At 38.9% G+C, this 26,079-nt stretch overlaps 1 protein-coding gene across 4 annotated transcripts; it reads left to right on the top strand.

Moving 5' to 3' along the window:
• Positions 1-308: 308 nt before the first annotated feature.
• LOC123960807 (golgin subfamily A member 7) lies at positions 309-24,087 on the top strand. 4 transcript variants are annotated; one of them, XM_046035771.1, is made up of 6 exons: positions 309-434; positions 2,514-2,639; positions 6,518-6,670; positions 11,231-11,332; positions 13,072-13,124; positions 22,175-24,087. In XM_046035771.1, the coding sequence occupies exons 1-5, from the start codon at positions 426-428 to the stop codon at positions 13,111-13,113; spliced, it is 432 nt and encodes a 143-aa protein (XP_045891727.1). In that variant the 5' UTR covers positions 309-425; the 3' UTR covers positions 13,114-13,124; positions 22,175-24,087. The 4 variants fall into 4 exon arrangements, with proteins under 4 accessions (XP_045891727.1, XP_045891726.1, XP_045891725.1 ...); XM_046035770.1 differs by lacking the exon at positions 309-434 and adding an exon at positions 763-896 and having other exon boundaries at positions 22,178-24,087; XM_046035769.1 differs by lacking the exon at positions 309-434 and adding an exon at positions 765-896.
• Positions 24,088-26,079: the final 1,992 nt, after the last annotated feature.

Below are 26,079 nucleotides of genomic sequence, written 5' to 3'. Positions count from 1 at the left end.
GCTAGAGATGCAACCCATCACAGCGATCACAACTGATTTAAATTGTTATTAAAGTTACATAATTATTACTGAGGCAGTTGTAACTGGGTGCAGTGGAACTGATTCTTTTTAATATACCGTTGGGATTAATTAACCTCATAACAATGCATTGTATTTTATATTTTTCTCAATCTTGATCTGCAAGTAACTATGGTTGTTATAAATATAGTGGAGTACAACGTGCAATATTTCCCATTTATATTTAGTGGAATAGAAGTATAAAGTAGCCATAGACTGCATATAAAAAGAAAGTAGCATAAAATTACCTCCGAATTGTCTTGTACACCCGGAACCCTTGTTTTTACACAAAAGTTTCCCCCGGAAAGGTTATTACGTAGTACATGCTAAAAGCTGCTAGCGGAAGATAACCAGAAATCTTGTTCAACATGGCAGAGGTAAACTATCGATGATTATGAACGCTATTTTTCAAATGTTCGTGATGTGTTGACAATTTATTCCTAATGGCACAGTGTTATTCGTGTTTTCTGAGCGGATGTCTGACAGAAAACCAGAAGGAAAGCTGACAGCCTTAGCTTGATAGCTCACTGGTCACTCGGTAACATGACTGGTAATGTTTAACTTATTAAAATAAGTTAAGTAACTTAACCTCAGTGATTGCATAATTATTAACCAGCTAGGATATTTATATGACTCATATATGCGGCATTGTCGGCAAAGTGTTTTTATTTGAGCGAGGAGCAAATCAGTTAGCTGGGTTTGATGCATTGGCAGTGTGCTAATTACATATGTATAGGTATACACACAGTTGGATACGGAGATATACAAGCTATCTGCAGGGGAAGAATAAGGCTGTGGATAAATCAACAAAACGTGATCCCCTTGACAGCATAAAGATGGTAACGTTAATGAGGATTGTTGGTGATGGTAGTCGTGTGCTGCCATGATCTTCTGATAGAACACAACAGTTCAAAAAGGGCAGACAAAGTCAGTGTTTGGATGCAACACCTGTGGAGACCAAATCATTTTGGAAGACAAGTACATTAGGTGGTCTGGTGCTGAAAGGAGTAGTAATACATAGAATGAATGATTTAAGTAAAATGTGAACATCACCTGGTTTCCAAATCTTAAATGGCAAATAGCCCTTGTGAAAATCAGACATTTTGACTTGACACCGTGGGAGAAGCAGAGGTGTAACTCATTGCTGTTCTATTCAGGTAACTTGCCACAGTGAGCCACTCATTTGATTATTTACACCTGTGCTTTTCCCACTGTCATATGTTAAAAAGGCCTGTTGAATATCTTTGGTGTTCTGTAAGCTAATGCTTGGATAAAACAGGAAACTTGAAGATGTCATTATTTTTTGAAGTAGACTTAAAAGTTTGCTACTCAGTCAGTCAAAAACATTAAGTAGGGAGATAGCACTTACATGACAGTCACACACACACACACACACACACACACACACACACACACACACTTTTTTCCTTGGGTGGTACAGATAACACTATAGATTTTTTAATGGTTCCTGTGCATTTATTTTTGTCATATGTTTAGCACCCTTTAAACAGGTCCTATGCATGGTTATCTTCTTTTTTTCCAGGTCAAACTCGGGTAGGTAGGTCGGTAGGTATATTTATGTGTCACAGTATAACAAGTTATAGAGTGAAATTGAGTTTTGTAACTCTATTCTGCTACATAGCAGACAATATACATTAACACACAAGCAATTATAAAATGGTAAACAGAAATAAATTATAATCAATGGAGCAGTGCTGAGGGTGAATTTGAGCTTAAAAGTCTGATAGCTTGAGAGAAAAAAGCTATCTGGTGGTGCGGCACCTGAAACTTCTATATCTCTTCCCAGAAGGGAGCAGGGTGAACAGGCTGTGGCTGGGTGGGTACTGTCCTTTAACATCCTTTAGGCTCTGTGTAGGCACCTCACCTCACCAGGATCACTGATGCTCAGGAGATGGGTACCAATGATCTTCTGAGGGGTTATAAGTCTGACTTATCATTTTATTAATTTAACAAAGTTTGAAGCTGCCAGGAACCCAAAATACAACAAGAATAACACAGACGCGTATAAAAATGTACAAATCTTTAGTGATAATCACTCAAAATATTACAGAACCATTTAAGGTTGTGAAAAATATAGTTGCACTATTTATACGCACGCAAATACGGCAGAAAAATGTAAGAAATAAAACTGTTATTCTATTTACATGAAAAGTGATCTTATTCCAACTCATTTTTGTGCCTTTTTCATTGAGTCTATGTATCCCATTGTAAATCACTGAAATCATTAATGAGTTTAAATTTTTTTAAATAAAAAACTGTTTATGAAAGACACGAGATACTGTGAAATTGTGTAAAAGCCCCACAATATTCCTTTCAGTATTTTCTCAGCTTGTCTGTATGATGTATAAAACATGCTCAGTGTAGTTACTGATGAACAGACACACTCCAGAGGGCCATTGCATTAATGTATCACCTGCTATCTTGTGTTTTCACAGACTCACAGCTTGCAGGACATGAGGCAACAGGCAGCCATTGCTGCCAAAGTCTTCATTCAGCGAGATTATACAAACGGCACTGTGTGTCAGTTCCAAACCAAGTTCCCCTCTGAGCTGGAGACCAGGGTAGGATACACCTCTCCACTAAATTGTTCAGTCTCACACACACACATTCAGTTTGTAAAATGGTGGACTGTTTCCATGACCTCTGTCTTGTCTTGTGGATGAGTTGTCAGTGTGTTCAAACTGGTTTAAGGACTACCCTGAGGGTGATGTGACCAAAGCAAGAAGCTTGTTCATGTGCAACATAGTTTAGAAAGAATATTATAAGACCTGCACCACCTGCCAGGATATCATTGTTATCCAGTACTTTGCAAAAGTTTCAGGCAGGTGTGGAACAAATGCTTGAAAGTAAGAATGCTTTAAAAAATAGACATGTTGATTATTTTGATCAATTAACAAATTGCAAAGTGAGTGAACAGAAGGAGGAAGAAGAAAAATCAAAACCAAATCAGTATTTTGTGTGACCACCCTTTGCCTTCAAAACAGTATAATTTTTCCTAGGTACACTTGCATAAAGTCAGGGGTTTTGTAGGCTTATCATGTCAGGTGTATGATTAAACAATTATACCAGGTGCTAATGATTGCCAATTAAATATCTAGGTTGAAACACAATCATTAACTGAAACAGAAACAGCAGGGGTGAGGAACAGCCAAACTCTGCTGACAAGGTGAGGCTGCTGAAGACAGTTTACTGTCAAAAGTCAAACACCATAGCAACACTGAGAACCGCAAAAAGGTTATTATACTGCATCAGCAAGGTCTCTCCCAGGCAGACATTCAAGGCAGACAGGGGTTTCCAGATGTGCTGTCCAAGCTCTTTTGAAGAAGCACAAAGAAACGGGAAATGCTGAGGATCGTAGACGCAGTGGTCGGCCAAAGAAACTTACTGCAGCAGATAAAAGACACATCATGCTTACTTCCCTTCGCAATCGGACGATTTCCAGCAGTGCCATCAGCTCAGAGCTGCAGAAAACAGTGGGACCCTGGTACACCATCTACTGTCATGGCAGGTTCTCTGGATGGATGAGTCAAAATTTGACAACCAGAAAGTATGGTGGAGGTTCCTTGCAAGTTTGAGGCTGCATTTCTGCAAATAGAGTTGGTGATCAGAATTAATGGTCTCCTTAATGCCGTGAAGGACAGGCAAAAACCTATTCATCATGCAGTACCATCAGGGAGGCATCCGAGTGGCCCCAAATTTATTCTGCAGCATGACAATGACTGAAATTAGGCCCCTATGAAATCCATTTGAATGTTTTGCCAGATTCTGTGTTTTCCGTTTAAATATTCCTGAATTCTGTGTTTTTCGATTTCAGCACATTGTGTCATCAGAAAGCGTGTGTAATCATGTGGTGGATGAATAAAATTTCAACAATTCAGTAAGAAAATATAAAAAAATGTAATCATATCAATGAAATTGATGTAACTGACTCCGCCTCACACAGCCAAGATGTTTTAAACAAGCTTGCGTCTTGCATCGCGTTTGTTTGGCTGAAGTGCTGTGAAAATAAAGCTACGGAAAGCCTCAATATTTATTATTGCATCCACATTTTGCTGTATTCCGTGGTATACAGTTGATTCTATTTTCATTATCAAATTCCATCTGTTTTCCGCATTGCTGACATCATAGGGGCCTACCAAACCATACAGCGTATGCGTATAGTGTTTCTTCATATTACGGGGCTGTTGTGACTCAAGACAGCCAGCTATCTTCTACGTTACTTTTTCACTAAAAATATGTTTTTGTTAATGTTGTAACAACTTGATTTTGGTGATGTAGATGAGATTTTCCACTCACAGTATGTTGTCACCCATGTCCATTACTGGAAAGCCATGTGACCCGGGACCTTTCTGCTTTGTAAAGTGTAGCAGTGTAAACCTCTGGGCCACTCTGTACTGTGATTTAGTACAGACTCTACTTACTCTGAACCAGGCTGATTTTCATTTTAGAGCAAACTGACTTCCATCGCTGCTAACAAAAGTAGACAAATAATAAGGTATATAATATATTTTCACTTAATGTTCTGCAAAAAAACCACAAAACTGCTGAAATGGTGCATTTATCAAAGCAAACTGTCCATATCAGAATGTTTTACAGTTGCTGTTTTGGCACTGGAACCTAAAAGGAGGCTGAAATGAACATGCAGCCAAAAGTGAAAAATACTGTGTGCAACTTCCCCTGAGGAACCCTGCTGGACTTTGTCCTCATGTGAACTACGGTGGAAGTGGGTTTAAAGCAAGGAGCCTTAATGATGTGGAGGAGGAAGAGCAGGTCGCTGAGACTGAAAACCCGCCGCGCCACATTAAACACGGTGCCAGCCGACGGTTCAGAGTTCGCAGGACAGAAAGCTTCAGTTTTGAAATGCATGCACCACATCAAAAGAGCAGCTCCACAACACTTAAACCGCTCATTGGTGGTTTATTGGCACTTCCCTCTTGATTGGGTGGTCCTCCCATGTTTTCCGGTGGGATTCAGTTCTCACACACACACACACACTGAACTTCTGGACAACTGAAGGATGCTTCCCCTTTGGAAGGCAAAAAACTGCCATCCCCTACCATAAAAAAGTTCTTTCCACTTTTTTAAGTGTTTTGCTGTAATCCCAGTTTATGACGTATGCAGTTATGCCAAGCTGTTCAGTGGCTTCTGTATTAGGACAGTCATTTATGTCACTTTGTGAGAAAGTTTTCAGAACATTATGTTGAAATGTTCCTTTCAGCCAACATTTTTCTACCAGTGTTTGATTTTGCCTTGCAGTTCAGGTCCTCTTTTGCAGAGGTTTGCATGCATACTTGCAGACAATTATCTTAGGCTGTGGGCTTTATTATTTTAGCTCTTTTCTGTTGTAGTGCTTTTGGAGAATTGTGCCAAAGAACTTGGAAAGTTCTAAATGCATTTGGCAGCTTAATTGCCAAAACCATTCATGAGAGTTTGATTAAGTGAGAACTTTTCAGTGACCTGTGTCTAATATTTATTTCCTTGGTTCACATTATATTTTGTGACATTTTCAATTAAGGGAACATCCTCTTCCCTACTTCAATTTATCAACCCTGTTCAGCCTTGCACGCTCATCTAACATTCTTGGAATGCTGATATCGCTGCATCAGACGTAATGGAAAGATGCTCAGGCGGAGAAATGTGGTTTGAATCGCAGCCTCTGAATTGGAAATTTAGTAGGAAAACAAAGGCTCTCAATGGCGGGTACGAAACACGCCTGAGACCACTGATGTGTTGGAGCTTGTTGTTGCATTCCTCGGGCACAAGGGAGCAGAACATTGGAGGGTTTACAGAGGCTCAGGAGGCCACTGGCTGACTCCTCGTCTGGTCTGGAGGCTCCTTCTTTTTCCCTTCATTGAGAGATCAGCAGATCCATTCTGGACACCAGCATGGGACTAGTGTCAACACCCCGGTCAAAAGAGCCTTCCAGTCCAGCAGTTCTCCACCCTTCACCAGTATTCCCACAGTTGAGAAACGCTGGTTTGATTATCAGCCGGTCGTAGTTACAGTTTAGATCCCAAAAGCTGTCTGCAGAACAGCAGAGATATGTCTTCATCTTTTTCAAGGTGGGCCTGTGCCATCGGAGAAGGAGAAACCATCAAGATTCCTTCCTGGGTTGTCACTGTGTGTGTCCTGTCAGTTATTAAGTGAAAACATTCACAGAACATATGGCCAAGGAATCCTAATCATTTCAGGAGGTGTTTCCAATGTGGGAAGGAAGGAGGCCCAGCATTCCCTTGATGATGATCAGTCCAAGAAAATTCTGCCCCTCATTTATCCAATAGATGGAAAGAATGGGAGAAAACGATCTGGTGCTAATAAGACGAGTTTCCACTCAAATGTCCCAACACAGGCAGAAACTGTCCAAATATATACCTGGCTCTGTGGCATGTGTAATGATTTTAACTCTCTGACACATTCTTTATGTTTCCATGTATTTCAGATTGACAAACAGCAATTTGAGGAGACGGTGCGAACACTGAATAACCTGTACGCTGAAGCTGAGAAGCTGGGAAGCCAGTCATATATTGAAGGCTGTCTGGCCTGCCTCACAGCGTACACTATCTTCCTGTGTATGGAGACTCACTATGAGAAGGTGAGTGATATTGCCCCTGTGTAGATGCATACTGTGAGAATGAATGAGGCCTGGTAATGAACCGCACTGCTATTTTGGTAACGTACAAAATGAGCTGGGATCACCTTGAGTTCATTTTGTTTGCTGCTTTTAGAGTTAGTTTTTCAAGACACGAGGTCAAAAGCCCATTTGAGTTTTTGTTAGTGTCAATCAACCTATAAACCAACCGGTGCACCAAGTGGCTACCTGTAGTTGAGACCGGCCTCACTGAAAACCTCACAGTCTATCAAGCAAAAACACAACTATACATACATTCCCAAAACTCTATACAGATTGTATAAGCAAAAAGATTAGTAAAATATATTAATGTAGGGCATATGGACAATTTGAAATTACAACCAATATATACAACACCACAGAAACGACATAATGAACCAACATATGGGCAATTAAGATCAGGAATCTCAGAATATAAATCAGCCAACAGACATGTTGATATTATCTCTCCTGCTGCTCCCCATTTCAGAAAAGTTAATATCATTCTGTTTCCCAACTCAAATGTGTTTGTAGAAAAAGTGATCCCATCACTTAGAGGTGGTAATCTTGAAAGGCAGCTTCACTGTGAGTTAGGGGGGTTTCACATTAAAAACGGTCTCCTTTCCTACAACAACTTGAACATACAGTGATATGTCTTATTCTAAAATGATTTGTGAGGGATTTTTTCATCGTAGTGCATAACAGATATGTCACAGATACATTTGGTGAACCTTTCCAATAGCGTTTTGTTACGCAAACAGTTTCAGGATCTGAAATATATCTGGTAAGATTGTGAGTCCTCACAGACTTAAAGACAAACACTTGCTAGCTGCTAGCTCCCTCCTGGCATATTTAAAAGGGGGCGTGGCTACGTATCGTGTGACCTGGGAGGCGAGGAGATACCGACCAGAATGACCAACAGCGTGACAGACTGATCACCAGCGAGCCACATGGAGCTGGTGGTCAGAGCTGGAGCTTTCACTGTCACTAGAAGCAGATCTGTGGCCCTTACTAAAGAATTTCTGCATGGTACCTGTGTAGTAGCTAAGCTAGCGGCTCAGAGAGACAGAGAGGCTTTCCAGTCTGTGTGTCAGTCTATCTGTAGGGGAATGTCAGTATGTAGCTGTAGCCCAGCTGTTTATCATGGGATCTCATCAAGGGAAAGAATGCAGTCAATTGTAGTCAATTAGGCAGGAGATCATGGTCCGGTAGGCCCAATGCACGCAACCACTGGCGCCTAATTTTTAGGTCTGCTGGAAAGCTGTGTTGTCCGGAGGTACTTTTGCAGCTGGAAAAGCAACAGTGCTGACCCATTGTGGCTGCTAGCTAACAAATATTAAAACAAACTAATTAATAAAAAATTAATGCTAAATTAAACATCTATCTAAAACACCCAAAGATGAAACTCTTAACAAGATCGCTAATTAACCTACTAAATACTATAAACACACAACTTATAAAATGCACATTTAAATCATTTATGCTAACAGTACACTCTTACTAAAAAAACATCTTGACATTATTTTGACAGATATTACAGTTGCAATATGATTCACAATTAGTGGAAATAATCATTTTTGCATCACAATTTTCAGTTTCACTGAAACAAACTATTAAAATCATGATGATGTGATATTTGCTGGACTGTTTACCACACAAACATGTTTTCTTACATCTGGAGAACAAGATATGTTGGCAGGGGCGTTTGTGCAGCACTACAGTGCTTCATCATAATGCTGTTCTGTCACATTTTACCTTTATCAAAAAATTTGTAAAAATTTCAACTGATTCCCAGACCTAATAATGAATTTCCATTTTAGATCCTGTATCTTGCACTGTCTGCTCCATAGGGCTGCACGATATTATGAAAAACGTACATTGCAATAATTTTCTTTTCTGCGATGATGATGTTACATCAGACAAACTTCTCTTGCAGAGTTTTCCTTTTCTATCAAGCGGCAAAAAAGTTCAATGCTTGACATTGCACTGTTCTGCGATGTGACTATTGCGCTTGAGCACATTGCGATGATCTACTGCTGCATGTGGACATATCAGGGACTCCATGTATAGGTGACATTGGAGATGATTGAAGTGGGTTTCTACTGTAAGAAGTTCCGTTGCTGCTGTGTGGAACCTTTTTAGCTTTGCTGTAAATCAGTAATTTATGACCACTGTGAGCTAGGAAATAAATATGATTTGTGTACATTTAAAATCTCTTTTGGCCCAGTTGATGTATGTGTAATGTAAATGGATCAGTACGTCAGTGATCGTTTCCTGTTCTTTGTCTTTTAGTGGACAGGAGTGAACTGGGATAAAAAACATTTGGCTTGGTTTGGGTTTTATGAGCGCTCATAAAGTCATTCAATTTAAATTGACTGGTTGTAAAAAATAGTCTTGGTATTCAGCTTTTCAGCTCAAGAATGTGGTGGGTTGCAAGATAGATCCTCTTGTTGCCTATTTAGCAAAAAACGATTTGCTAGGTTTGTACAGGACCTACTAGAGAAAGAAACTGGAGAACTTTAAAGAGATGGTATTATGCTCATTTTCAGGTTCAAAATCTTAATTAAGGGTTGTACCAGAACAGGTTTACACGGTTTAATTTTCAAAAAACACCATATTTTTCTCATACTGCAGCTCCTCTTTTCACTCTATGTGTTGTACGATCTGCTCTTGAGCTACAGAGTGATGCATCTTACTTGTACAAAATCTTTGTTGGGAGTTGCACATGCGCAGTTCCCAGGTAAGGACTACTAGCCAATCAGAAGCAGAGAAGGGCGGGTCGTAAGAAACAAGGTAGTGTGATCCAAATCAAAGCCGCTTCAGACTGCGACCGTAACCTAGCAGATGGTATAAGTTACTCATAAGTCCACAACCACACAGCATCATTGTTCCACATCTTACCATAAACCACTACAAAAATCACCATATTTCAGCTCAATTTTACATAAAAATTGGCCAAACAATTTGAACGTTTGCTCAGTAGCTTTCACATCAGGTGTAACATTAGCATTATAGCTATAACTTTAGCTGTGTTAGCCAACATTTACAACAACTCCGCACTTGAACAGTCTGTGAAGTTACGTTATTTTAATTATAATTCTAGCCGCTTGGCAAGCTTTATGACGCGTTTTCATTGTGACGTCACAGTGAAGGAAGTGAAGGGCTGGACTACAAACGAGCTGTTTTCAGGCAGTTCAGAGCAGAATTTTCTGTGTCCGTTCGTATCCCTTTGAGCTGGACTTTGGGCTTTTTCACTTTGCAAACCTATTACATGCACAAAAAAGATGTACAACTCAATAAAGGAGAGAAGAAAAGCCAAAAAGCACAATACCACCTCTTTAACTGGACATTGTGGAACAACTGTTTGGGTCTAGCTTCTTAAATGTGATGATTTTGCTTCTATCTGTTTTATATGATTGCAAATAGAATGAATAGAACAGGCACTATTTTCTGATGTTTTCTAGACTAAATAATGTGCTAAAACAATACCTGAATGTTGGTACCAATTCCAAAGTTATACTTTTTTCAGTACTTTGAAGAATAGAAACAAGATTTTTCATTAAAACCCACTTCTTTAACAAAAGAATCCAAACTTTACCAACACTAAGAGTCTACAGCCATGCCATCAATTAGTGTGCTCCAATAAATATGTACTGTAGATATTTTTGGCCTTGACTGTATAATATCAGTTGAGTGGTGTTAGTTATATTCAGCTAAGGTGTTTATTTTCTGTTATGTTTGAAACGTTTAAACTCAAATCACCATTCATTCATTGCTGCAGCTAGCCGACAATGATTAGTCCAGCAGGTTGCCAGATCATCACGTCAGGTATCCCCCATTGTCTCGTTGTCTATCAGCCTACTTTTTGGAGAAAATGCAAAAACCTATCAACTCTGCATAGATCTTACCGGTAACTTGTGTGTGGAATTACAATGTCGTGATCATTTGAGATCAGTAAAACTAAACTATTGGTGGCGACAATTCAGCAGTGTCCCTTACTGTCCATATCCTAATCTACGCCTATGTTGCCATCTATAGTGCCGCACTGCTCAATGGAGTGTGTTAAAAAATGTTGTCTAAACACAAGCAGATGTGCAAAAATGTTGCCTAAATAAAATTTGTATAGACACAGTTTGTTAGGTACCAAAAAAGTAATGAGGTTGGACGGCCAGCCTTAGTGTCTAGCGTTGGTTAGCTATAAGAACACAGTACAAGTCAAAGGGGGGGAGGTATGTCTAATATCTGTTTTAAGCTGCCTGTAGCACCAACACCTTTCATGGATTTTAAGCAGTGTGGTTCAAGCAGATAGTGTCACTGTTATGAGTGATGGGCAGTTGGAATAGAGTACTTACTTATAGAAAAATGTTAATAATTGTTAATAATCCAGTGAGCATAAATGCAAGCTTGACAAAGCTGACTAGTCGAATCATTAAGACGACAGAGAATGAACACTTGAAAAACAATGTCTACTGCTGTTACAATTACACTAGTGGTTTGCTGTCCATGAGCAATGTTTCTGAAGCTAATATTGCTGTCCCTTTTTAGGTTTTGAAGAAGATTGCAAAGTACATTCAGGAGCAGAATGACAAGATCTACGCACCACGAGGCCTCCTGCTCACCGATCCCATCGAGAGAGGCCTGCGAGTCGTATCCTACCTTTAAGTGTCTGTTGTCACAAAGTGCTGTTTGTTCTCTTCACTCAGGTGGAATTTTCCACAGTCTGTTGAGTCTTGTTCCATTGTTTAGAAATAAACTGCAAACAATGATCCCCTAAATAGATAAATTTTATGTATTTATCGGAGTCTGTACTTCAGAGGAACACAATAGAATATAATGAAAACAATAGTATAGACTTAAATCAGATTGCCACCCTTCCAAACTAAGTAGAAACACAGTCAATGTTTTTACGGCTATTCTTGTTATGCAAGAATGAGCATGTACGGGAAAGAAGAATGATAGGTTGAATATTTTAGGTAGCTCTAACTTGTTAAACATACCCTGAGATCAGCAAATGTGAATGTAATCACACCACAGCTTTAAGTAGAACAAGGAGCGTTCACAATGACCTAATAGATGTAGTGATTTACAGGCCTTCTGCCCCCACCACGTCTTTCCCTGTAACTGCTGGTTGAAAATGGAAAGCAGCAGTCCGGGCGGCTTACAGGAAATCCAGTGCTATGTAGGGATACCCTGTAAAAACACCAGATAAAAGTTAGTATGTAATCTATAGCATCTGCATAAAATCAGCGGGTACACCAACATCCTGGCTGGCCAGCGTGTGTGTGTGTGTGGGGGGGGGGTGACTCAACATCCCAATTAATTGTAACTGGGCAGCAATGGAAGATTAGGGAGAGCAAAATATGACTGAAATTGTTCACAGCTGAGCTTTGTTCTCCCTCTTGCTTATGATTTTGGGGTTGACAGGGATCTGGATTGTTTCTCCAACACTGACGGGCCGCTGTGCTGACTTTGGCACGGGAAGCGCTGGGAGATTGACAGGAATTTCTCACCTGAACCGTTGTTGAACGTTTTAAACCAGAGATCCATGATGATCATATTTATAATTGTCTAATGGTGTGACTGCTTAATACCACCATCTGAGATTTCCCTTCAAGTCTGACAGGTTGACTGTTTTTGGATCACTTGCTACTAGTCCCTCTTCCTCGTGTCATACAGAAACTGCTATTTTACTAATGTTTGCTAATGATGGCGCAACCTAATTTCGTTAATTAAGAAAGTTTGATAAATCAGAATATAAAAAGAATGCCAAAGCTATCTGGTCTTTGACCTTTAAAACCATTTATGCCATGATGCTAAGTAACTAATATACTGTAAAACCCCTATTTTGACATGAGTTCTTATTTGGTCCAAATTGTTATTACCAAAAACAAGAAGTTGGAAGTTTTATTATGAGGGGCCTGCATTGTTAGCATACACTAACAAAACATGGGCGTAGTGTCCGTGATGCTCTTAATTATGCATAACTCTAAGACTAGTTAAATGGGTGAGTAAATGCACCCATGTACAGTTGTAATGAAGGGGGAACTTCCAATTTCCAGGTGGAATACAAATTCAACAGCATGACAGGTCCTCCCAAATGTTTAAAGTTGTAAAGGGATAAACAGTATAAATGGCTAAAGGTAGGTAAGCAACGCTCTGTTGGCTTGGTGTATCAGCATTTGAAGACTTTACAGGGCTATGACAGTGCCAGTCAGCTACTGCCCAGTAAACAACCACCCAGAGGTTTGAAGGCAAAATGCTGTTTCCACAAGCCTGTCCAGAAATGGTCAAATATGCACAATAGCTGCAGTATCATTAGTTTATATTTCCTGACGTGCAAAATGAGGAGAATTCAAATTTCTTTTCCTTGACTGAATCCTATTAAGATTGAGGTCACCATCTTTGAAGACAGAAGCCTGACTAGATAAAAGCTGCCACGGTGAGTCTCATAATTAATATTCCACGTCTAACGAGGACTTATACTTTCTTTCTTGTACAGATTTGGTGCTGTGCTACTGAGTACGCAAACAGCATTTTTAAAGCGCACGAATACATTTTTCCAATTATGAAACGCACATTTTCCTCTTCATTTTTGGGAAGTATTGCAAAGAAAAGGGTTCGATTTAAAGAGCAGTAATAAAAGAGGGTTCACTCTATAAGTGTGCCGTTGCTTTCATGTTGAATGCCTCCTCTGCATTCAAAGGCAAATCCCACATCAAAGTTTAAAGCCTCTTCATCTGTGAGTAATATTAGTGAACTGCTGTACAGTCAGGCGGGCTGTTTCATAAAACATTTAAGGATTCTGCCCACTTGTTGCATAGTGCTCAGTGCTCAGTCAGTCACTTGACTGAAGGCTATACAGGACGCGCATTAAGGTCTCTGCTGTCCAGAGCACATGAAGGAGCCAAACCCTGTAACTGAACCCGAAAAGTGATTAAGTGTCCTTTTCAGCACAACTGCACACTCGCTGCACTTACATGTCTTTAAGCAGCCGTAATCAAACAATTATCACATTTTAGTAATAGTCCGTTTCCTTATTTACTTTTCTGGCTGCCTGCTTCTACCACATCCGTGTTAGTGGGAGAGTGGGATTTCATGGCTTCACATGGAAAGCGTTGCTCATCCTGCAGTGAAATATTTGTTTTAATTGTGTCTCAAAAGCTTACTTGCATGTTTGATTCTCTGAAATGGTCTCACTTATATTGGTACATTTAAAATCAACATAAAATAAACAAACTGCTGCAGATAGTTCTCTCTTTTTACATCGTTATTGTTATCAAACATTTAGTAAATACAAACCGCTCACTGGGAAGAATCAATCACACTGATAACATAAAATATGAGAATATGTGACCGCAGCAGAGTGATTAAAATGCTTCCAACCATAATTTTCAGGCAACAGAGAGCTGAAGAACCTGACACCATTTAATTTGTCTCTTTTCCACCATTTTAAACCAGACCATGTATTTTTCCAGGGAGGATTTCTTTATTTGACCTTTCTAAAAAGCTGAAACATGCTAGTGGAGTATAGTGCAGTAAATTAGTACTGGACAGCACCATCTGAACACCTAATTATTTTAACTATATTAACAGCAATTATTTTGTTAGCATTCAATAACTACACTTCCCATGAGTGTTTCATACTTTGCTTATGACTCCCATTTAAACAAACAATTTCATTCATAAACACTTAAGTGTAAGTGGCTCTGGTGAGTGCTGGTGATTTCTACATTTTGCTACACAAGTTTAATTCAGTGTTCATTTTGGCACATAAATTCTTACTCTTCTAAAAAAGTTTTGTTTTCATTTTTATCAATCATTAACTATTAGGCAATTGGGAAAAAAACAAGCAAGATTCCGATTAGCAAAAAAACTGTGCTATTATCACAGCACTTTTGTTTATGAATCATTTTCATGCAACTCGGTCCGCTCGACATCCACCACCACCCACTTTGAGAACCACTCTTTGTTTCAGCCCTTGAAGTTTTCTTGCTCTGCTTCTGACTTCTAAATGTAAGGAATGTGCAAAGGCTTTTCATTCATAAATATTCTGTATGTGCCTTTTTATTCAGTGAGGGAAGTACTGTAAAGTAGCATGTACAGTAGGTAGGTGTAGAGAGAGAGGCCTAACCGTAACCTAACTGAGAGAACATAGGCTGCTACAGAAAATAGATTCTAAATAGAACTTGAATGAACAATTATGGAGGTCTGTCATACACTGCTTACTTAAGTTACATCCTGTTCCTGTGGCTCACTCAGGGTACACTGGGTACAATATCAGAACTATGCTCAACTTAGACAAGCAGCAATACAATTACATGTATTATTTATGCTTTACTTTTATTACACTGGACAGCATATCATCAAAAATGATTTAAATTGTGTCATTAATTTGAAATTTCTGGGAAATGTTTCCCAACAAAGAAAATTTCCTCTTCGTCATTTACGCTGTTTTAAAATAAGTTTCCTTAAGAGCATCCCTCAACAGTTATCATTCCATAGCAGTCATGTACTATCCTGCTACGCACTTTGTTTCATTTGAATGCTGAAACGTTCTGAGAGAGAATAATCGTCAACCACAGATGGCTTTTATGTATCTGCAAATCTTTCAGCCTGGCAGACGCCTCATGGTTTTTGCCTCAAGAGCACATCTCATCCCATAAATTGTTTCAATCTCTGTCACAGTAAATCCCTTCTTTTCCTCTTGTGTACTGAAGACAGGGAAGCTCATTTTCACAGTGTCATCCTAGGTTGAGCTGGGCCCAAATCATACTGAAAAGTACTTTGTATAGACGCTGGACAGGGCCCAGTTTGCACTGTGGCGTAGACACTGCCATCAGGCAGGAGTAAGACATACCCCATAAATATTTTACCTATGGGGAATGTTGTGTTTGGCAACTGTGTTGAGACCATAGGACCCCTGTGGATGGATAAACCATTGCCCTACTACCGTACAGACAGATGCAGGGCTTAATCTTCTCGTTTGAAATTCCTGCTGAGTGCATTGATACATATACATGTCCTATTGAGGAATGCAAACTCAGGACTTTTATAAGTAGCTGTTGAGAGAAGAGTGCGTTGGAGCTTTGCCATGGTCAAAGACTGGGTAAACCACAGCCAGCTAGTGAACTGAGCACACATAGATTCTGTCCTTCCCAGTGTTTAAGCCTCTTCATCCTGCCAGGGTCTCTTCTCCTCTGTCTCCTCCAGGCTTAGACTAATAAATCAGTGTATCAGACCAACATAAGCCTTTTATTAAAACTCATGTTGGCCATTAAGTTGTCATTAAGCTCTGTCATAATTTGATTGCGACAAAGCTTCCTTTTTTGCCCGTTCACCATCGTCACCATCTACTACTGTTTGTTAAGCAGCATAAAAAGCTGAAAGTCATTGACCTAGTAATACTTAATAACAACCTCAAAATCATTGACATAGTATTACTTTATAACATCTAATGTGGAACATCTGCCTGTTTAAAGCTGTTTTGGTCTCCACCAAAAGAGCAAAACATTTGGCTGTTTAGCTGACAGCATGTAGCTAACTTTGTCTGTAAACCATATGGTGCTGTGCAGGTAGTGTACAGTGGGTTCCTCAGCCTTTTTTAACTGAAAACAGCTGCCTGGAAATGAGGTTGACTAGAGCAGTGGGGCTAAACTAAAACTGTAAAGTGGCAGGTCAGAAAACCAGAACAATGAGCTCAAGATTCTTTGTACATGACACATTTTATCCATTGTATAGAAAATATTGATAAGTGCCCTGTGATTTGGAGCATTTTGGAGGGATTTTCCTCTTGAATAAACACTTTTATTTATTTAGTTTTAATTGGTTGAGCCTTGTAACGGTTTGGCTTGAAAAAGAAAAAAAAATACATGTTGACTTATTATTGGCCCCTTGCTGCTCCAGAAGAAAAAAATGCCAGCACTGACCCTCACCACAGATCTATCAAGCCGTCCTCTCCCATTCCCTCTCCTTCGCGATTATGGCTGAAGGCCTAGCTGGCTTAAGGCAGGGTTTTTAGTTTGGCCAGGAGCCTCCCAGGTGAAGGCCTGAACAGCATGATGGATCAGCCTCTAGTGGGATGACCGCACTATAGAAAAACTAGACTTGGCCCACACAGCTCCTGACTGCTGAGTATTCATTCAGAAGCAGATGGCGCCAAGTCGGTGTCCTGGCATCTCGTCCAAAAGACATTGGGCGCTTGAAAAGGTGTCGTTTGGCTCGGCATACGAGCCCGCTGCTTGGCCACAGCACACCAACAAACCTGTAAATTAGGCTGCACACATAAAAATATTTAGCGTCAGTGGGGAATGTTGGACAGTGTTGATTAAAAGGTTGTCTTATTTTAATTGCCTTAAAATTGTTTTTCCTCACCTGCCAAGGATAATTTTTACAGGGCAAGTTAATAGACATATGAAATATATCATTGTCTGTTTGTACACATTTGATAAAGCATTCTGAAAACATTTGTACAGCACTTTTGCCAGCATTTACTTTATTCTACTTAATAAATACCCAACAGAACTGTACCTGCTTTTGATACCAATACTTTTATAAGACTAAAGACAAATGCTCTCTTCATATGATGCTTGTCTCAACAAACCAAGCACCACATGCTCTCTGCATTCTTATTATCAGTTATTAGTTACCAAGTGTAGCTCCCCTCCAGTTTAAATCACAAACACAAGGCGTTCCTTTGGTTGCAGGCATTTATTCATGTTGTCAAGCATGCCGTGAGAACTAGACGAAATAAAATGCACAAATCATAAAATGAGTCTAATAAAATACAGAGTATTCTCATAGAGAATAATCATTAAACAAATATTTCCTAAACCCAAAATAACTTGCAGATAATTAGCTTACTTGACATTCAGATGGACGATGCTATCGTGAAACTCTGCTAATATAGTAGCTGTAGTTAGCCTATCCAATAATATAAACAGAACGTAAAACCTTACAAATAACTTAAGCACAACTCATTGGCCGCGTTAACTCGGGGAGTAAAAGGAACCATCAAGCTTTATAGTCTTTACTTAATCTTCATAACATCTCTAAACATCATACTCTGTCGGATCGGTCAGGCGTTCTTTATTACATTACATTTTACATTTATTCATTTAGCTGACGCTTTTATCCAAAGCGACTTATAATTGCTATACATGTCAGAGGTCACATGCCTCTGGAGCAACTAGGGGTTAAATGTCTTGCTCAGGGACACATTGGTGTCTCATAGTGAATTCGAACTCCGGTCTCTCACACCAAAGGCATGTGTCTTATCCACTGCCCCATCACCACCACCTCTAATGATAACAGTGCCACTAATAATGACCCGACCCACTGTGACACAAGAATATTTGTTCCACTATAAATTACTTTACATGTCTCTTTACATAAACTTTGTTGTCACGTGTATGTCCTTAATTATCTTCAGCTTACCAAATTATTAATGAACATAAACTGTATAACTGGCTGATGACAGATACACCAGTGTTGGGAGTAACGTGTTGCAAAAGTTACACAATTACTGTAATGTATAGCTTTTTGCTGTAACGCAGTAATATAACACATTGCTAACAAAAATCAATAGATTATATCCGTTACAATCTTAGTAACACGCGTTACAACACATTTTAATCCCAACTTAAGTGGTGTAACACTGAGAATAATTTCGGCAGCAGAAAAACAAATCCATAAGTAAAAGAGTAGCCTAACGTTATTTCCTGTGGCGGGAATCCGATGGTTGAGATTATAGGCAGTGTGCAAACTATGGGGGAGCTTGGCTCCTCTAAACAAGATGGTAGCTCCCCTGATATGGAGGACTGATCCTGACATGTGTATGTGATGTAATTAAATTAAACAAGATGTCATAAATGTATATATCTATTTTAATTAGCTTCTTATTCACCTTTGTAATAATTAACTTATTTATTTATTGGCGATTATAATTTTCAACTTTATTTATTAAAAACTTGTTTTTTAAATCTATTTATTTATGTGTGTTTTTAATATTTTTGTCTGTTTTAGTCTCCCGTTGCATTTTCTACCCAATTTATTTCACCAATGGTATTTATTTCTGCCTGTCCCTTTTACATTTCTCTACGCATTTCTGCCTCATTATGCAAATGAGGAGTGGCTGTATCTCAAGGGGTGAACTTCTCTCCTATTTGTGGACCAGTCAGACGGGAGAGCTCTAGGCCTACTCTACCTGCACACATCAACAAGCTTGCTCGTCACACAGTCAGATGGCTTCCTTCACTGCGCTGAGGTGTTTAGCAACTCTATTTGAAGACAATACTACCAGTACTACCAGCCAGGTCTTCCTTCTTTTTCATATGGATGCTCTGACCTACAGAGTTTACATTTAGCAACTTATACAGACATAGATCTGCAGGAAAGTGAGCTGTTGTTTCTGAGAGCCACATGGTCAGTTAGCCACAGCTAAATCTGGAGTGCACTCCTATAGGAGTATTTACGGTAAATGCTCCCACACGGAGCAGCTCGTTGCTGTGCAGTTATTAGCTGCTGTTTCCACAAAATCGCCATTCAGGGTGAAAATTCAACGGGATATGCAGTGACTTAACCAGCGGTGAGTAATAAATATTATGAATAATACATGCAATTGGTTAAGCTGTGAGGAGAGTAAAAGTCCGTTAGCCACTAGGCTAATTAATGTAGTATTAATATCATTTAGAGCCTAAGTCCCTCCCCTTTCGGTGGACCTTATTTCAGAAAAATATTGTACGGTAGTCAATGGCATGAGACAATAAATATTTTGATCCAGTTTGAATTGTGCCCTGAATTACACGTATGATCTTTGTTGATTTGAAAGATACATTTTAAATTAAAGAAGGTCATAGTTTGATGTAAATTGTTGAGATATGACTGTGAAAATATGTTATAACAAAGACCACAAACCCAAAAGTCGCGTATGTGACGTCATAACTTTCTCTGTCAATGACTGAAGCTAACGTTACTGAAGCTAACATCAAAACACTTACATGAGAGTATGATGTGATAAAAGGGCCGAGTGTCGTTGTCAGTTGAGATATATTTCTGCGTGGAACATAGCTACATTATCTAGCTAGTAGCAAGAAAACAATGAACGTTAGCTAGCTTTACCGCGCTAACATGTTGGTAGCGTATATTGTGCGAGACGAGAGATGTAGTTCATTGAGCGGTTTGTAACTTTACTGTTTTACAACAGTAAAGTTACATGTTACAACAATTTTTCTTGACTTGCAAAATTCTATTTTAAATTGACCAACATCATATGTGTAATTCAGGGTCCAATTCTAACTGGATAAAAAGATAAGTTGTCTCTCGCCATTGACTACCGTACATAATTTTTCCAAAATAAGGTCCCATGAGCCGGAAGCGGAAGTGAGTGACTTAGGCTTTCTATAGCCTAAAGCTCTTAAGCTAGGGGTGGTGACTAACAAATAAACTAATCTTGACAGTTACCATTAAGAAGAATTTTATGCTTCTGTTAAATGTGATTGCTATCAAGCTTTAATGTGTGGTAATGGAGTCAATTTAAAGTTAACTTTACTGCACTTAACCAGTCGAAATGAGTTAATGAAGGCTAGTTACTGTACTTCTATGTCTTGCACAGAAGACATGAGGTGGCATGTGGAGAACTTGACCATATTTGTCAGAGGAAAAGGAGAGCAACAAAGAAAATAATCCCCAAATAATAAAATAAATTCCTTTTATATTTCCTCTTACATGCCTTGTTGTTTATGTGTAGATACAGAGGAAGAATGGGAAAACAGCACACATCTCATCGTTACTGTGTGTGAGAGCATGGGAGAACAGTGGATACTTTTAATACAGCCCACATCCCTAATACTGTGTAACTATAACAAGTGGAGAACATTCAAGATTTTTTTACAACTGTCTGCATAGCTTATTCATCTTGTGTAATGAATGAAAATAAATAGGCTTAGGCTCCTCTCTACTTTGACATTTAAGATTAGCTGCGTTTGATCCACCTTCATACACATATGTGATATTACTGTACAACTTGAGAAAGGTTTTCCGCTCCAGCCTGCCTGAAAGAAAAAGAAAAGGCTTTTTGGGATTAAATGGGCTTTATTAGCTGCTGCAGTGCAGGATAAACTTAGAACAGACCCATTTCTCAACTTATTATTCTAAATCATGCATTGAAGAATAAATGCATAATAAATCCTGGGACAAAATCTGTCCACAAATACTGTACAGCATGTAGTCTAATGAACAAGACTTGTGTTATAGCTGACTTGGGCAGTGAAATGTTTAATATTTTTAATTCATGTGGTCATAGTTGTCCACAACTCAAATCAGAATATAAGAAGAAATGTTTTATACCACCTCAAGAAGGCTTCCTATCAGAAAGGTAGGAAGGTATTTCAAATGTACAACTGCAGTACTTAAATCTAAGTAAAGTAATTTCCCTGACATTTTTTGTGTTACTTTACTTTTAATAGACACATGTAACAAGTTTTATACTTCCTGTGAATATAATCCAATTAATCTTATTTACATACTGCATATCATACTGTATAAATTATGTTGTATGTGGTGCTCGCATCGTATACTTTGAGACTTAATTGCCCTCTTCAGATAAGACTCTCAGACTGCAACATGTGTCTTTTGTAAAGAGAGAAACAGACAGAAAAGAGTCTCTTAACTGCTCTGCTCCATTAAAACTGAATTTACCATACAGCACTCCAGATTTAGCTGCAGCTAGCTGACAGTGTGCTTCTCCCTGTACTGCAGTTCATGCATGCAGCAAACTGAAAACACTGTCAGAGCGTCCACACGAAAAGGAAGGAAGACCTGGCTGGTAGTATTGTCTTCAAATAGAGTTGCTAAAAACCTCAGCGCACTGAAGGAAGCCATCTGACTGTGTGACGAGCAAGCTTGTTGATGTGTGCAGGCAGAGTAGGCCTAGAACTCTCCCGTCTGACTGGTCCACCAATAGGAGAGAAGTTCACCCCTTGAGATACAGCCACTCCTCATTTGCATAATGAGGCAGATACGCATAGAGAAATGTAAAAAGGACAGGCAGAAAGAAATACCATTGGGGAAATAAACAGGATAGAAAATGCAACAGGAGAATAAAACAGACAAAAATATTAAAAATACATAAATAAATACATTTAAAAAATAAGTTTTTGATAAATAAAGTTGAAGATTATCCGCAGATAACTCTGCACATCACTAGAACCCTATTCAGGCACATCTTACTATCAGAATAATAAGCCCATTAAACAGCAGTGAAAGTAACTCAAAAGTAGTGTAACACATTACAATTCAGAGACAGTGATATTGTAATATAACTAATTACTCTCAAATGACAGAAACTAGTAATCTATAATGTATTACATTTTGGAAGTTACTTGCCCAACACTGTTATTTACACGCTGCTTCTCTTGCTATGAAAAGTCAAAGCGTCTGTTGTGAAAACGTATGTAATGCTCACTCAAATTAATCTGTCTGTTTCTGGAACAGTAGTTTGGCTGAGTGATGCTACAGGGTCTGCAGCAGCCCAGCACCAATGCCCACCTTCGCGAGGACCACCCAGACCTGCACCCTTAATACTGCGTCTCTACAATCTATCCCTTTCTGCTACCGATCAACTGCATGTTCTATTCAGAGTGTCCATTGTGACCATGTTTGAGATTTCATACCTGACACTTCAGCTATTGTTTTATCATTGTTTACCTATTTATCCATTGAGGATTTAAGTTGTCCTGCTGTTATATGCTTGTATTTGGTTGGAGAAAAGAAAAGGATCTCATGAAAAAACGTATAGACTCACTCACATACATACTTTATAGACATTCTTCATGCCATGAGTAAATTATACTTAGTTTATTTTGGACTTCAAACACATTTTTGACTAGTAGCATTTGTGGAATTATGAACTTTTGAATATTTCTTTCTTTTTTGCACACTGTTTTCAAATAATAACACACAGGGTAACTTATTTTTATGAAGATGATGATTATGGATCTCACCCACGCCCATGCTTTAAGTAATTGTCTTGGCTGAACTGAGGATATAATTGAATCAAGAAGCAGGGAGATCTGGTTAATAGTGGGATTTTCTGCATGTGCCGCACCTCACAGTTTGTTTGCTTTATTCTTACTCATGTATTCTTGTAAAGGTGCTTGGTAGTTTATCGTCTTTCCTGCATGTTTCCTTTGTAGCGTTTGACCTTCTAGTTAACTGAAAACACTGAACTCTGTCAGGATCCAAACATTCCAGTCAAATCGATACAGATTCAAACCTTAATGTGCATCTTTGATTTAAGAGATTCTTTATGAAACACAGAAACGTGTGCTCGCTCTGTATTTAGCATGTAATATTATTAATACTACTTCTCAAGTCATGTTTTTTTTAACTGTGCCATGCATAGTGTTTGGTAACTACTGTAGATTATTGAATAAGCATATATTCATATATTGTGAGATTGCCTTTGACCGAAGTATTAAAAGTGCTCTTGTTAGTGGACTGTGCCTGTAATGGTTGTGAATGTTGCCTTTGTTAAAGTCTGAAGGCCTGCTCACACCAGGGTTTGAAATCGTGAAATTCTGCAGTAATTTCAATTCATTACAATAGAATCGCCTGTTTGTGAATTATCTTGCAGAGTAAATAAGCATGTTTTATGTTGAGTTCATGTTCAACTTTGGTGAATGTGACTCTCAAATTTGCGCTGACAAGCCAACTTGACTGTGCTGACCTTTGAAGGCAGAGTCCAAAATGGATGGAGGAAGCCATCATAGGTAATTAGCTGGGTTGTACCATCCACTTTCCTGTAACCTCCTCTGTCAGAGTATGAACTGCCTCACACAAGAGGAATGGTTTGCAGCCAGTCATGAGTACAAATATGTCTTTAAAGAAACTATGTGAACCTATTATTCTGTTAGCGACTAGGCTAAGCTAACAGGTTTGCTTGGAGAACTTAAATAGCTCCGCCGGACGGTCAGTATGTCACCAAGCATCTAGAACCAAATATTTGACTTTGAAATACTTTCTGGTGTGACCAGGCCTGTTAAATCATGTCAGTCAGATCTTTGCTTTCTTCACTTACTGCTAACAAACATCTGAAGCCTAAGACTAGGATGTAATGTTAGTGAAACCTTTACAAAGGTAGAATGTACTGTAGAATGTATGGCTGGTGGGGGTTTATTATGAATTTACTACATGTACAAGTATACATTTTGAATGCCATTGCTAAAAGATCAACAATTATCTTGATGTCTAGTCATGTAAATAAAGTTCCATTAATAGTTTTTGATTCCTACTTTATTTATCTGGAGTTCAGTTAATTGAACTTTTCTATGTTCTTTTTTCAGTTCACCTCCATTGTTTTATTAATCTAAAACTTGTATGCCAATAAAAGACATGTACATATTTTACACCATGCTTCTGCTGTTCTGTTTCTGTTGAGAGTTAATGCACATTTCAGATGGAGAAAAGAGCCTAAAGACACAAAGTTCCTGGTGCTTGTTATGATTTTGAGACAAAAAGTTTAGAACCGAGAGCTGAACGAACTCCATGGCTTTATTTCAACTTGGTATGCGTTCAAGGGCAATATTTTGTGTTCTCTCTAAGTGTCCTATAGCAGGAAATCTTCCTGAATCCACCGGAGCTGCACTATTTCTCATAGCGTAGGTGAACCCTGACCAGAGGAGGCTGTGTTCTCAGGGAACAGCAGAGTGAAGCAGTGAAGAGGTGAACTGGCCTTCAGCTGTATGAACGGGAGTTGAACTGTGGGATCTTCCACCACCCCTCAGTGGCATGCCTATATTTTTCTAACCGCTGACCTTTTGTAGAGAAAGCAATCTAGAAGAAAAGGATCAGTAGAGTTTCATTAGCGCGTACCACATTCTTAAGTGTGGTTTTTAAACAAAGACATGATATACATTTACACCCTTTATGCCAGAGATCTTATCCTAAAGAGATGAAAACCACATGCAAGAAGGAAAACCCTCATGAATAAGTCACATACCTAAGAAAAATAAATAAAATGTAATGATTTAGTGCCATAACAAATTGCTTTTGACACTGAACATGGTCATGCCAGTTAAAAAATGTAATCATTTGTTAATACCATTTTTATCTCATGCCAGTGACTGTGCTTCTAGTCTTTGTGCTCTTCTGAATTAAGATCACATTTCCCAGAAAACCTATTTGTTCTGTGCTCCTTGATTTGCAGAGAACAAAAAATGTGTTGCTAGTTTCTTTCAATCTGCTGATGTTTGCACAGGACACCTGTGTTGAGTGCATACAAGGCTGAATTACCAACCAGGCATAGCGGGCAACTGCCCGGGGACCCCAAGCCATCATGGGCCCCCAGGCCCCCCGGTGTCTGCGTGGCATGGACTTGGCTGTAATTTGAATAATTACTGATTTGTATGTAACAGAGAACAGGGGGTCTGTTACCTTATATGGTAAATTAATTATCTCGTATTCCAAATGAACTGATACATCGCTGTGTGTTACCGAGTCTCTTTTGCTGTATGGAAACCAATAAATGTTACTTCTGGTGCTCTGCATTTCAACACAGGCTTGTGCCTCTATGATAAAGGGATATTATACATCACATTCTATTAACAAGTTTTGGGGAGTACTTCTGCGCACAGCATGTGAACAAAGTTATACAATGTGACGTTGTATAAGGAGGGAGGGAACTGTGTGCAGTGTCAAATGTGTCAAATTGCCAAGTCATGTCACTTGGGTCTGAAAACTACAAGTTTGAAAATGAAAAGAATCCGAGGCTGTGGGAAGAAGTGAGCTTATCAGAACTCTGTAGTCCACTCTTTAACTCTGCTTGAGGTTAGCAGCTTTAGGCTACATTAGCAGCCACTAGCGTAATACGCTCAACTCGCCAACCAAAACTGACTGCATTTGAGTTGCATTGTGGGTAATGCACCAGGGTTTTATAAGGAAGAGTTCTGCTGTATCTATTTTGATACTTTTATTAAACTGTCACTTATGAGTCTGACAGTGTTACAGTAGTGCTAAATCTAAATCTGTGGATACTCTTCTAAATGTTTGTGGCTGCCACTGGTCAAACTGACAATCCATCACTAACCCAAACCCAAACCCTACCCTTTTTTTCTCCCTTTTTTCAAACTACTATTTCCAAAGTCATGAATCGTGAATCAAATGTATTATTAAAATGGCAGCATCTTTATAGTTATTACATTCCTCTTGATCTTGGTGTTTTTTCTCCCATATTGTTTTGTGTGTTTCACCTCATCACTGCCTTTGGTTTTTATTTGACTTAATAAAACCTCATTTTCAACCTGAACCTGAACAGTTTTCTGGGTTTTTCTGATTTACTGACAGCCGACTGTTGAAGTTTCAGTCTGTCTCATCTGCTAAAGGATAAAAATCAAATGTTC

The sequence above is a fragment of the Micropterus dolomieu genome, linkage group LG21 (genome assembly GCF_021292245.1).
Source record: "Micropterus dolomieu isolate WLL.071019.BEF.003 ecotype Adirondacks linkage group LG21, ASM2129224v1, whole genome shotgun sequence".
NCBI lineage: Eukaryota > Metazoa > Chordata > Actinopteri > Centrarchiformes > Centrarchidae > Micropterus > Micropterus dolomieu.
This window is presented reverse-complemented; position numbering and strand designations above follow the sequence as displayed.

What these genes read in the sequence shown, in the direction of transcription:
- LOC123960807 (XM_046035770.1), top strand. Translation starts at nt 786, where the DNA reads ATGTATAGGTATACACACAGTTGGATACGGAGATATACAAGCTATCTG. An exon ending in CCCTTGACAGCATAAAGATG is followed by an intron (nt 897 to 2,513) that starts GTAACGTTAATG and finishes GTGTTTTCACAG; the next exon opens with ACTCACAGCTTGCAGGACAT. An exon ending in TGGAGACTCACTATGAGAAG is followed by an intron (nt 6,671 to 11,230) that starts GTGAGTGATATT and finishes GTCCCTTTTTAG; the next exon opens with GTTTTGAAGAAGATTGCAAA.